This window comes from Ceratotherium simum, chromosome 12 (assembly GCF_057802395.1).
Source record: "Ceratotherium simum simum isolate JZ-2026a chromosome 12, ASM5780239v1, whole genome shotgun sequence".
NCBI classification, from domain to species: Eukaryota; Metazoa; Chordata; class Mammalia; order Perissodactyla; family Rhinocerotidae; genus Ceratotherium; species Ceratotherium simum.
This window is the reverse complement of record NC_141911.1, coordinates 35,655,178-35,669,266: the sequence shown is the minus strand read 5'-3', so window position 1 is coordinate 35,669,266 and position 14,089 is coordinate 35,655,178. Positions and strand designations below refer to the sequence as shown.

At 37.9% G+C, this 14,089-nt stretch overlaps 1 protein-coding gene across 5 annotated transcripts in view; it reads left to right on the top strand.

Annotated features, from left to right (window-relative positions):
* DCLK2 (doublecortin like kinase 2) overlaps window positions 1-14,089 on the top strand; it is a 147,647-nt gene that overhangs the window by 8,042 nt on the left and 125,516 nt on the right. For all 5 annotated transcript variants that reach the window (XR_015553806.1, XM_014780199.2, XM_004420904.3 and 2 more), the window contains exon 2: window positions 12,008-12,342. Coding sequence is in view for 4 of the 5 variants with exons in the window: in XM_014780199.2 (XP_014635685.1) it covers window positions 12,008-12,342 (335 nt within the window). In the remaining variant the exon portion in view is untranslated. The remainder of the gene's footprint in view (window positions 1-12,007; window positions 12,343-14,089) is intronic.

The window sequence follows — 14,089 nt, the reverse complement described above, 5'->3', positions numbered from 1 at the left end:
CAGTTTCACTAGTTTCTGAGATACCTGACTTGATTTTTCTCTTTAGACATCTGTCATAACCAAATTCTTGCACCTTTATTGCTTTTTTTTTGTGAGGAAGATCAGCCCTGAGCTAACATCCATGCTAATCCTCCTCTTTTTGCTGAGGAAGACCAGTTCTGAGCTAACATCTATTGCCAATCCTCCTCCTTTTTTTTTCCCCCAAAGCCCCAGTAGATAGTTGTATGTAATAGTTGCACATCCTTCTAGTTGCTGTATGTGGGACGCGGCCTCAGCATGGCCGGAGAAGCGGTGCGTCGGTGCGCGCCCGGGATCCGAACCTGGGCTGCCAGTGGCGGAGTGCGTGCACTTAACTGCTAAGCCACGGGGCCGGCCCGCACCTTTATTTCTTGTGTGTGTTTAATTCCCAGGATTATTCTAAGCTCCTAACGTTTTCAGTATCTGCTTTGAGTTAGTTCTCTGACATGGCTAAAACTTAGTTTTTTTTCATCTTTAGCATTTATTCTTATTTTAAGCATTGTCTTCAGCAAATTTATTTCATATATAGTTTTTATACAATCTGGCATCTTTTAAATTCTATGAGTTGGAAATATTTTAAGGCTAGAATTTAGATGAATACTCTTTCATTCCTTAAGACATGCTATAATTTTTATTCTAATCCAGGGTATTGTATCCTGTTTACCATGTCTTCTGCAGCCTTCATAGTAGACTAGTCATATTGTAATTAGTCAGAAGCTACTACGTTATAGACTGAAGGAATGGGAAAATACTAGTTTGTGAGATCAACTTAGGTACTTTTGATTACACTATAACATTTACTACCATCTCAAAGTGACTAAAATAATCTACAATTATGACCTATGTTACCTGTTGTTTATACGTTGATTAAATTATAATCACTTGCAACCAAAGTATATCACAATAGAAGTTATACAATTTTGTCATTGATTTCTCTCTTTCTTAACTATGTATGTTTTACAAGCTTCAGATGACTTTGTTACTTTTTAAATAATAACAATGTAACGATTTCTTAAAGGCAATAATTGATGCTCTCTTCCCCAATACCCTTGCCCATCATCTTGGTCGCTTTACTTAACAGTATTTTGCCTCATCTGCTAAAGAATCAAGAAAAAGAAAAAAGGAGTTATGGAAACTTACTGCTGGTTATACTTATGTTCATCAAGCCTCTGTGAGAGAAAACTTGAGAAATAGCTTGATGTAAACTCATCTCTTATTAGTTTAGTGATCAAGGCCAATAACCAAAAGATTCCACATGAACCTTATAATGTGTATAAAACACATTATAGGACATAGAGTCCTAGCATGCAGTAACTCTTTAATAAATGATAGTGGTCATCAGCATCTTAAACCAAAATTCACGTCCTTATAACTCCCCTGTGTAATTCTAGAGCCACCATTTGGAGCTACATAAGGCTCATCCTATTTCTACGTAGCAGCCCTTAAGATGGTTTGAGACAGTGGTCATGCTTTCCTCTGCTATTTCCCCTTCTCCTCTGTCCCCTGAACATCACCTCATTTTTGGATAAACATCTGGTTTCCGAATCCTTCATCACTTGCACTGAATCTTTTTAAGCCATGCTTATTATCATTTACTGCTTAAAACTGAGACCAAGTCTTCCTCTTAGACTCACAGTGAGATTTAAGGGATGAAGGAGGAAGGTGTTAAGCAAAGGTCTCCAGAAGTTGGTAAAACTCTGTCAAGGAAAGTTTTACCTCTGCTCAGATGGTGAGCCAATTGAAAGACTGACACTATATCCATTAAGCCCTAGTTTATTTGCAAATATTATTAGATGGGTGGGCACATTTTGGTTTGCGAGTTTCTCTCTTTCTCAATACTCTTCAGATTGCAGTATTTCTCGAACTTGAGCAATGTTTGGGATATGTAAAAATGAAAAACAATGTAAAACTCTAACAACCAAATTGCAGAAGCCCAGTATTGCCTTAATTACTTTAATTATGTTGTCACTTAAATATTTATAAATATAAAGGTAGGTGTACCTTTGTGCATATAGGTCTTACACACTGATACAAACCCCAAAAATTGGTAATGTAAATACCACCAAAACTGTGCAGCCAAAAAAAATGCAAAATAGCAGTATAAAGCTACAGAAACTATTTGCTCAAACTAAATTGGTATTCCCAATGTGACCATGGTACTGAATGCTGAGTTTGGTGTACTGTATTTCAGAATGCTGTATAATGAGTTAGTTTTTTACAACTAATGATTCTTTATTCCTGCAGAGTAAAATTATGTCCTCTGGCCTTAACTTGCTGTGAACATGTCTTTTACATATATTAAGTCTACTTTTTCCTCATTAACTCTCAGCACAGTTACACTACTTGATGCCAAGAGTTGAGGCTGTGGACACAGTGTGGCCTGGCTGTACTTGATGTAGAAGCCATCGTTCAGATGTTCCAAAAAAGGGTGATATAAGCATTTTAAGTCTTATCATCAAAATAAGCACAGAATTAAAATTGCCATGATGAACTCTTATAGACTGTGGGATATAGTTGGCTCAGGTGTGAGGAGCAAAAAGACAGATAATGGATCTGATCTATAGGTTCCATCCTACCAGGAGATTTGATACAATTTCCTTTTCAGTGGGTGAGATTTAAAGCTTTTTGGTTAGGGAGTAGGAGATTTTTGTTTTTACTTTTACCTAATTTCTTTTGTCTAAAGTTAAATTCCAATGCTGAAACATGGATTTGTGGGCATATCTCTTCATAGATATTCAGATGTTCAAAGTACCTTTTGTTCTCCTTTCTCAGTAGAAGGTATCATAGACTGCACAGCTGGGTGGGACTTTAGGAGATGACTTGTTTCAGCTACTTGTCCTCAGATGTGTTGAAAGAGCACTGGATTTAGAGGTGATAGATCTCATTTTGTGTCCTCAGCCCTACCCTGCAGGAAAGGCCGTTGTATTCATTTTGTGAATTTTACAGCAGTGGTCCCAGGGGTGCACAGCAAATGAGTGCAGAGTGAGAACAGCATCCAGGCCAGAGCACTGCACTTGGTGTTACTTTACTCATCCCATAAGTTTAAATTCTGGGCACTGTACAGTTTGGGTAGAAAACCCAATTAAGTTGTTAGCTACAACAGAATAATAAATCAGTCTTACTTTTCCTCACTCTATATTTTTTCTTAACCGGTGAGTGTGGAAACTCATCTCTGATGTGCTTTAGATGGAGATATGTACATTATAATCCCCCCAGTAGGACAGTCTCACAAATGCTGTACTTGATGAAGGACATGAAACCATCTTATAGATGCAACATACTCGAATTTATTTTCCTTGGTTACATTCCTTTGAAAGTAATTTTTTTTCCCCTCAGTTTTGGAAGTTAGGAAAGAATTTAGGTTCCTAAGATTTTTGCTTATATTAGACCTAAAGTGTCAGCCATGCTTTCTTTTCTTTTCTCTTTGTCTTGCCTTTTCTGTGTTACCATATTTAAATCTGTGTGTGTGGGCAGGGAGGGGGTGTTTCTGAAACTTGAAGAGTCTTTGCAGTTTAGACTTGTAAACCAGTTTTCCTTTTCATCATAAAGTTCAGTGCTTGCTTCCACTGCAAGAGTTAAGTGTAGTCTCGATGTCCAAATTTTGTATAACGGATTTTCTGCTATGAATGTCAAAATAGTTTGTTATTGCAAACTAATTAATGGTGTTAAGCAGTTAATGTAAATATTTTAACAGAGGTAGATGGGAGACTTTATAGTAACTGATAGAAGAGTAGGCTAAAACATTGGATTGTTGGATTTCCAATGGCACAGGGTTTCATGTAGCTATTTGTAATTTCTAACAATGAATTGACATTTTAAATGTTGAGGGATTACTGTGATTTAGCTATTAAAAACATATATGTATACACACACAGCCATACATATTCCATTGATTAAAAGACACATTATATTTATTGGACTGAAAAAGTGCCCTGGACTCTTGATGCTTTGATTGTCTGAAGTGAAGAAAAAATGTTGGTAGGTACTAGGCAGCCGTCATATGCTGCTTGTTTTCCTATGGGCCTTAGGTTGCCTTTTGATGGACTGGCATGACCTAAGAGTGTCTCAGACCATGCACGATGTCTTTCAGGAGTCTAACCCTGAGCCTCCTAGGGTTATTCCATTTAAACAGCCACACTATGCAAATGTTTTAGCTAGAAGTAATGCAAATCCAAACTATGAGATGTGTAAATTTGCTTTGGAAATCCACGTTTTCATCATTACTTAGACAAACATGTTTTGAGTATCTGTTATATACCAGGTACTGTGATAGATGTGGGTAGTATAAGGAAGATACAGTCAGTTTTTCAAGGAGCTTCCAGCCTAGGCAGTGGTTTGTAATGAGGGATTGTTTTCAGAGTCACTTGTGAAATTAAAAAACCTTACCTACATGTTCCGGTCCCACCTTCCAGTGATTCTGGTTCAGCTGAACTGTGGTGAGGTCTGGGCATCTGTACTTATATAACAAAATCACCTGATTAAAAACAAAAACTCGCCACTAAGAACCACTAGAAGAGACAGATAAGGAATAAATGACTGTGAGAAATTAATAAATTGTAAGCTCAGGGTACAAAAAGAGGACCCACGAGTGATGTAATTTTTAAAATTTTATTTTAAAATTATGAAATATACCTACAGAAAGCTCATATAACATACATGCACAGCCCAGTGAGTTATTATGAAGCGAACACTTTTGTGATGACCAGCAATGTCAAGAAACAGAGTGTTGCTGGAATCTGAGATGCTCTCCCTGTGTCCCTTCCTAGTTACAACCTTTCCAAGGTAACAGTAGCCTGACTCTTGCTTTTCTTTATATTTTTACCACTGATGAAGGCATCCCTAATCAGTGTAGTTTAATTTGTATTCTTTTATTGTCTTTTGCTCACCATTGTTTGTAAAATTCATCCAAGTCGTTGCATATAGTTCTTGTTTGTTTATTTTCATTACTGTATAGTAGTATACTATATGACCACATCACAATCTATGTATCTGTTCTCCTGTTGATGGACATGTGGATTTATTCTCATCTTTGGCTATTGAGCAATACTTCTGTGAATTACTGAATTCACACACACACACACACAAACACTTACACACACTGGTGCTCACGTGCATGAGTTTCTTCAGGATATTTTCCTGGGGTGGATTTATAAGTCATATGATGTGTATATTGTCAGCTTAGTAATGGATAATGCCAACCTGTTTTTCCTAAGGGATTGAACCAATTTAAAATCCTTCCAGCAATATATGAAACTTCTCATTGCTTTATCTCCTTGCCAGGGGTGATTAATATTGACTGGTCAGTAAAAAAGGCAAGATGGGAAGAAGAGGAAGGTCATTTCAGGCATATAAGAAGGAATGAGAATAAGAGGGTATGATGAGTTTGGAAGGAAATATACTGGTATGACACTAACTTAGGAACCTGTAGGAAAGTGGTGGGAGATGAGACTGCAAGTGTGTGATGTGCTGAGGAGTTTGGCCTTTATTCTCAAGGCAGTGAAGCAGGCAAAAGACATCAGATTTACATTTTTAAAAACTTGCTGTGACAGCTGTGTGGAAGATGAGGGGGTGAGGCCTGATATAGGGAGCTTAACTACTCTAATCTAGGGAGAAATGAGAGAAGGCAGGGTTGAAGGGGATGGATTCCAGCGGTGCTTAGACCAAAGTCAGCAGTTTTGTCAATTCTATTGAATGTGGAGAAAGGGAGAACAGAGACAGGAGTCTTGGTTTTTGCTTAGGTGACTGTATAGGTGGTGATTTCATTCAAGTTGGGGGATTCAAGACGAGGAGACTTTGAGGTCACAGGGGCAATAGTGGGGAGTGAAGTTAGTTGTAGACATGTGGCATGTGAGATACCCATAAATGATCTAATCGAGATGTTCTGTAAGTGATTTGAACTCAAGAGAAAGGACTAGGCTGGAGATGTCCTCAGGGTATAGGTGGTGATTGAAGCCATGGGGGTGGATGCAGCTGCTCACAGAGAGTCTAAGGAGGATGAGGTGGAAGGGTGGGACAACAGGATCTTGAAAAGCAGACCAAGAAGGAGCAACCAAAGAGGAGGAAAACAAAAGAAATGAGATCATGGAAGCTAAGGAAAGAAGGATTTGCAAGAAGAGAATCATAACTGGTGTCCATTGTCCTCAGAAGACACCAAGTGAGATTAGAAGATGTGCTTTGCATTTCACAGTTGGGAAAGAAGTGCTAGGGAATCAGGGCATTTCAGCCAGGGGGGTGATGCTGCAGTGACTTAAGAGCAAATAGTGGGTGAGGAAGTAGGAAAAAAACCAGATGAGGAGGGGCCGGCCTGGTGGTGTAGCAGTTAAGTTCATGCACTCCACTTCAGTGGCCTGGGGTTCACCGGTTCAGATCCTCGGTGCGGACCTGCTCACCGGTCATCAAGCCATGCTGAGGTGGCGTCCCACACAGAGCAGCTAGGAGGATGTACAACTATGACATAGAACTATCTACTGGGGCTTTGGGGAGAAAAAAGGAGGAAGATCGGCAACAGATGTTAGCTCAGGGCCAATCTTCCTCAAAAAAAACCTCAAAACACTCCACATGCACACATTTAAAAAAAAAAAAACCAGATGAGGAGTGCTTTCTAACTTGGCAGTGAATAGCAGCCACAAGCACATTGGGTAGAGTGGGATGAGGAATGAAGAGATGGGAGGATTTGTGTGTGTTTGAGGTGGGAGACACTTGTATATAATCCTGTAGAGATGGCTGTCTAGTTAAACAGAGGAGTGAAGAATGTCCCTGAAACCTCAGCACGAGGAGAGGGAAGGACCCAAATCCTGATTAGAGGGACTTGAGTAGGAGGAGGGTACCCTTATCACTAAAAAGGGAGAGGAGGTGGGAAAAATTGGCACAGACTGAAATACATTTGTAGGGATCAAGGTTTTCAGAGAACAAAAAAGTGAGGAGTTCCTAGCCTTTAATAGCCCCTTGCCTATAAATAGGAGGCAATTCTTCTGGTTGAGTAAGGATGAAAGTTAATGGTTAGCAGATACCCAGGTTGTATTACACAATTATAGACACAGTTTGTCAACCTGCTAGATGTGAAGTGATGCAAAGTCTCTTTGAACAAAATATCAATGGTGAGAAGCCACAGCCATGCCACTGTAGAGAGTCTTAAAGGAAATTGAAAGACTTTGTGTTCTGTACTGTGCTTGAAAACAGTTAAGTTGTATAACCACCTTATGCTTCTATTCATCCTCCTTCTTATACAGGAAGCAAATCCTCTTTGTCTGTAGTATTCACCTGATCATAATTTTCAAAATGACTTCCTCCTAATCTCATATGGTCAAAGAACTGTTATTAGAGAGAGAGAACTATTAGAGAAAGAGGGAGAGAGAAAATATAGGAATATGTATGTGTGTGTGCATGTATCTCAATTCTTTTTAGCCAAAGACCACCAAAAACATGCCTATAGTTGAACAAGTTGAGTTTATTACTCATTGCAGCAAGGAAAAATGGACATTATAAGATACCATGAGACATCTCAGTAAGATGTTAGACCTGTCATAGAATTTGGGCTTTGAATAATTTCAGGGAGGATCTAAGGAAGGCAGGGAATCATTCTGTATTGAGTACTGTCAGAAGGAAGGCCAATCCTATGATTGGGTATCTCATTAAATCTTATTTATAGGGAGGGCAGACTAGGTTGAGGAAAATTTATAATTGCTAAAGAAGTGGCAGTCACTCACTGAGTGCAAGAGGGGGATGTTTAGTATTTTGTGGGTTGCGTAGTGACCTTGTTTTTGTGTCACTTTATCATAGTCTCAGAGTGACTTCATCTGATATAGATATTCTGTGAGATTATATCCCACAGAAGAATGCAAGTCTGAGTGTCAGACCAGCTTGTAATAACATTGACGTCTAGCCGTGAGTGTCAGATCTATTCTGGACTTCGGGGACTGCTTTATTTTTCATATATCCATATATGATATTTATATATGTATACACACATATTTACATCTTAGTTTAACTCTAATTTTTATTTCTTTTTGTAAATTTTATTGAGGTCACATTGGTTTGTAACATTATATAAATTTCAGGTGTACATCATTATATTTCAACTTCTGTATAGACTGCATCATGTTCATCACCAAAAGTCTAGTTTCCATCCGTCACCATACATATGTGCCCCTTTATCCCTTTTGCCCTCCCCCGACCCCCTTCCCTTCTGGTAACCACCAATCTGTTCTCCGTATCTATTTGTTTGTTTATCTTCCACATATGAGTGAAGTCGTACTGTAATTGTTTTTCTCTATCTGACTTATTTCACTTAGCATGGACCTTCAAGGTCCATCCATGTTGTCGCAAATGGCATGACTTCATCTTTTTTATGGCTGAGTAGTATTCCATTGTGTATATATACTACTTCTTTATCCATTCATCTGTTGACAGGCACTTAGGTTGTTTCCAAGTCTTAGCTATTGTGAATATTGCTGCAGTGAACGTAGGGGTGCATATATCATTTTGAATTAGTTAACTCTAATTTTTAAATGAGACGCTTATGCTTTCCTTGTTTTGGCAAGTGCAGTTTTAATATTCATTAGTAAGAGTTTAAAAAATTCTCTCAATGTAATTTTATCAGTATGTCAAGACTCTTGAGGATATACCTTTTCAGCTGTATCAGAGGCATAAAATGCACTGTCATTTGGAAAACTTGTTATATATCTGGGAAGTGAGCAGAAAACAGAAGATTCTTGCATTGATCCAGGTGGGAAGTGGGTGGCAATGAGAGAGAGGAGGGGCATTTTTAGATATAGTTAGAAGATAAGAGTGGACAGAACTGGATGTCAGAATGTAGTACGTAGGGAAGCCAGAAGCCTAAGTTTCTAGCTGAGTAGTTTGAGTAGGAAGTGATGTTCCTCACCAGGATGGGGAGAAGTGACAGGTTGGCAGGGGAGTAACAAATCTTAAACAAGAATCCCTACAGTAGCAGGAATCTGGTTGGGAGGAGGCTGATTGCTTCTAATTAATCTTGTAGGTGCCTAGTATCTAACAGAGAACAATAATTTATTGTTTGATTAACAGCAAGAGCTGCTAACTGCCCAAGGAACTGAAATCTTCAAGTATTTTCTCAGCATATTCTCTCCTTATAGGCAAATCTGTGTACGTGACAAAATTACAATCAGGAGATTGTATCTTGGTGTTTGATCTGCGTGGGGACATAACAAGGGAAGCTAGCCTGGGTATCTTGGTGGCTGTTGTTATTGAGGTATGGCATCTGTCCTGTAGGGATTTATGTGCCCAGTATACAGAAACACAGGCCTGACCTCAAAACCATGTCTTGAACCTTTGTGCTGGATGTTGAGTGCCAAGGATGCCAAAGTGGGTTTCATATCATGTCAGCACCTAACATGTGAGCTGGTGCATAGTAGCTACTTAGTGCGTATTGTGAGAGGAAGTCTACGCTTAACAGAAGAGTACTCTGTAAACTATTATTTGTGTCGGCCGTGGATGCAGGGAAGGTGTGAGGCTCTGTGTAGCAGGCATTTGCCAGCCCTGGTTCAAAACTTTACATTTTTGTTATAGAACTGATCTACAAGTTTTTTTGTGTGTGTGTGTGAGAGAAAGATTAGCCCTGGGCTAACATCTGCCAATCCTCCTCTTTTTTTTTTTTCTTGCTGAAGAAGACTGGCCCTGGGCTAACATCCGTGCTCATCTTCCTCCACCTTACATGGGACGCTGCCACAGCATGGCCTGCCAAGCGGTGCGTGGGTGCGCGCCCGGGATCCGAACCCGCGAACCCCGGGCCGCCGCAGCGGAGCACACGCTTAGCAGCTTGCGCCACTGGTCCTGCCCCTACAGGTTTTTAATAGAAACGTTATGAAGGGAGGAAGGGAGAGAGGGAGACAATTAAAATTTATCTGTAACCACACACAAATATATTAAAAGGCTTCCTTCACCTATTTTCATTCTGATATTCTGAACCCACGTAAAGAGGCAAAATGCCGAGGAATTTAAAAGGCAGCTCTCCTGGTTGATGTGTCAACTGTGCAGGAACTAGGTTGACTAAGGAAATTGACATTACATGTGCTCTTCTTTTGTTCCTTTATGCCATTGTCTTTTCTTTTTAACTTGGGAAGAGTTTTCCCCCATTGACTTCTCCCTGCCCTTAAAAAAAAATCACTTTTGCTTCCTGAGATTCCTTTTTTTCTTCCATCTTAATATTTTAGGTCAGAATATACAATTAAATTTTTATCATAGGTAAAATTAGGAAGAACTTTTCAACGTGAGAGTTGCTTTCTCTCTAAAATTAAAGGAAAAGCATAATTGTTTATTTTCGCTCCTTAATGCATGCACGTGATGCATGCACGTGAACTTAAAGACTCCCTATGGCACACGAACAATTCAGCAACAGATCAGGCCTACAAGAAGGGTCTAAAAAGAGGAGTACTGTCTTCTATTTAAAGGTATAATTAGGTCACTCCCCCAAGAAAACTAGGGAACCAGCTGTAGCTTTACCGATACTTCTACACCAATAACCTGAAGTCTAGCCCAACCATCACCATTTAGAGATTTTTCATCTCTGTAGGTTTACGTGAATCATTTTTCACATGTAATTGTCTGGGAAAATGCATGTAACTTCAAAAATAGGTATAAATTTAATAAAATAGAACATTTATTTACAGCATATAAAGCTTGTATCATATAATTGTTAAGAATGAGGTTATACTGAATATGTGAAAAAATAATGGATTCTCTTTGAGTTTTAAGATATCTTAGGAGAAAATCTTAATGTGTAAACCCTCTTATATTGTATACCAAAAAGTTGAGACTAAAAGAATTCAGTGATGTCTGAGTTTTCTGAAAGAAAAATTATGATTTTTAAACATATAATTATGAATTATGATTTTTAAACATAATTATGAAAAATTTTCTCAACATATAATTTTGGAATTTAAAATTAGTGAACATTGAATTGGTAAACCAATTGACAAACAGTATAGTTTTTATGTTTTACTTAAAAAAAATTAAGCTGAAGGCTACGTGAGTAATGAATACATCATTTTAAGTATTTAACATTCTTTCCCATTTAAGTGGATATAGCAAAAGTTGTCTGTTTAATTATTTTAAATTTACATTCTTTAATTAAGAAAAAAAATGCCTAAGGTATGTTTCTTTGAGCTGTCAAAACTCTTCCTTCATTTTTGCAGTCTCCGTTAATCGAGTGAATGATCCTATAGCTGAATATAATTTAGTCAGCTATGTGAAGATGTAGTGATTATTCTTTGGTTAGGACTGAAATCTATTATTGGAAAGAGGAAGAAAATAGTTTTATTTCTTTATGCGGGTATGTTATTTTGTGGTACATTTCTTCTAGAATGAGATTTTTAAAAAATTAAATTAGTGAATAGACTTTTGGAGCTAGGAAGTACTTAGAATTCATCTGGTTCAACAACTTCACTTTACAGTGAGAACCAAACTGCAGAGGAGTTATCCAGGGTGACACATTTGGTCAAAATAAAACCCAGATCTCTCAGTAGTTTCTTTGTCCAGTGCTTTTCGTTCTGCAATGCATGTTATTCTTTCAAAACCAATCTAGATGCTATTAAAAAGAAAGCGGGGGGGGGGGGGGCCCGGCCCGGTGGCGTAAGCCGTTAGGTGCACGCGCTCTGCTGCCCTGCCCGGGGTTCGCCGGTCGGGATCCCAGGCGCGCACCGATGCACCGCTTGGCAAGCCATGCTGTGGCGGCGTCCCATATAAAGTGGGGGAAGATGGGCACGGATGTTAGCCCAGGGCCAGTCTTCCTCAGCAAAAAAGAGGAGGATTGGCAGATGTTAGCACAGGGCTGATCTCCTCACAAAAAAAAAAAAAAAAGAAAGGGAGGGAGGCCAAGGAAAAGGATGTGAATCCCCTTTCAGTGAACCTGTGAAGTTTAGCAGTTCACTTAATGGGTCTCCAGCATTTGTTCTTCAGATACAGTGCATCTGTAGTGGAGATAATCATGCTAATAAAATTGATTTTTTCTTTTTAGGTGAGAGTTATGTGTGTGCATCGAACGAACCATTTCGTAAAGTTGATTACACCAAAAATATTAATCCGAACTGGTCTGTAAACATCAAGGGTGGGACTACCCGAGCCTTGGCTGCTCCCTCCTCGGTGAAAAGTGAAGTGAAGGAAAGTAAAGATTTCATCAAACCCAAATTAGTGACCGTGATTCGAAGTGGAGTGAAGCCTAGAAAAGCCGTGCGGATCCTTCTAAATAAGAAGACTGCTCATTCCTTTGAACAAGTCTTAACAGATATCACCGAAGCCATTAAATTAGACTCAGGAGTGGTCAAGAGGCTCTGCACACTGGATGGAAAGCAGGTAAGACGTTTCTAGCCCCCAGCTCTCCATCTTTTAAACTCTCTGTACCATGGTGGTTACATATTTGGCAATATGAATTTCATAGTCCGCTAGAAATTATTCTAGTAGTCCTACTTGAGAAGAGTGTGTGTGTGTGTGTGTGTATGTATGTATTAGCCTTTATCATGAAAAATGTAAGTGGCTTACCTATCTCTTTACACGTATATCTCAAAAGTGGATTTAGAGAAATCTATCCTATACTTCTTATGGTCATTGGAAGGGAAATGTAAACTTGTGAGGGAAAAGTATAAGTTGCAGAGGCTGCCTACATTAAGTGGGATGTTCTCTATTTAAAAATATCTGTTGACTAGTAGAGTCATTATGGGTTTGGGTAGATCACAGGAATAAAAATAAAAAATATTTAACATTTTTTAAAAAGCTTTCCCTCTCCACTTATGTATAATATGGAAAATGCATCTCAAAGAAAGTGCTTTTGTAGGAATGTCCATATGAGTTTCATAGAGAACAATGGAGGTAATGAATCAGCATTTCTGAAAAATATACGCAAATTACACAGGAAATGCAAGCCAAATTATGGTAACAATATACCAGGGAATCTAATGGACTAAAAAAAAGGGCAAATTTCAAGACAGACGAATAGCAGTTATACAAATATTCAGTTTCGGCACAATCAGATTATCATTCCTAAAAAGAAATATGTGGTTTCTGAAGTGTATTTTTTTCTAATTTCAATAAAGTTAAATTGTTTATATTTACATTGTATTAAACATTATAGTTTCCAACATTCAATTTGTTTCTTCATTGCATTTTGTTTCTTCCCTCTAACATAATTTATTTTGAAGCGTTTCGCTCATGTAGTGCTGAGAATGAATAATATAAAACTCTGGAGCAGTGTCTTCTGGAAAAACACAATTAAAATAGTTTTCTAATTTCCTAAGACCAGATCAAGTTACTAAGTCTTACCAGGTCTTACTAGGAGTATAATGATTTTTCTAATTAATTAATGGTTAGAAGGCATAACACTTCGTTGCAACCTGCCCCAAGATAGGTTCACAGTATGAATGGAAATAGACACTTTACAAAGTGAGTTAATAGCACAGTAAAACACAAAACACCATAAGATTCATTCTGCAAGTAAGTGAAAATAATTTATACCATGAGATAGAAAGGAGATTTGGTAAATAATTGATTCTTGGTGAACACAGGAAAGACAGGAAATATAGAGACAAACCTTTAAGATACCTAACAAAAGCAAAAAATGAAAATCATAAATACGCTAAATTAGAAAACATACACGTTTAGTAAATGCAGATGAGATTTTAAAAATTGAAACTTAGATTTGGAAATCTCCAAATGTTGTTCAGGGAAGATATGTGAAATAAGGAAGTTGAACATCTAATTGAAATAGTAATCATTAGAATTTTAATAGTTATCCAAAAAATTGTCTTCAAAAAGGCTCTAGACTAGAAATATTTATATGTAAAAATGTTAACTAAAGCAGAAACAACCCCAAATCATCAACATGTTAAAGAATAAGACACTGCTATGAGTAGGACTTATGACAGGAATTAAAAGATGGCTTACTATTAAAAAACCTGTTTCTACATGAGATCTAGAGGATAAAGAATAATAGTCCCCAAAAAGATGTCACAAAGGCATTTCACAAAATACAAAATCTATGTTTAGTTAAAGATTTAGTAATAAAAATGGAAGGAGAATTCTCTAATACACTAAAAAAAAAGGAAAA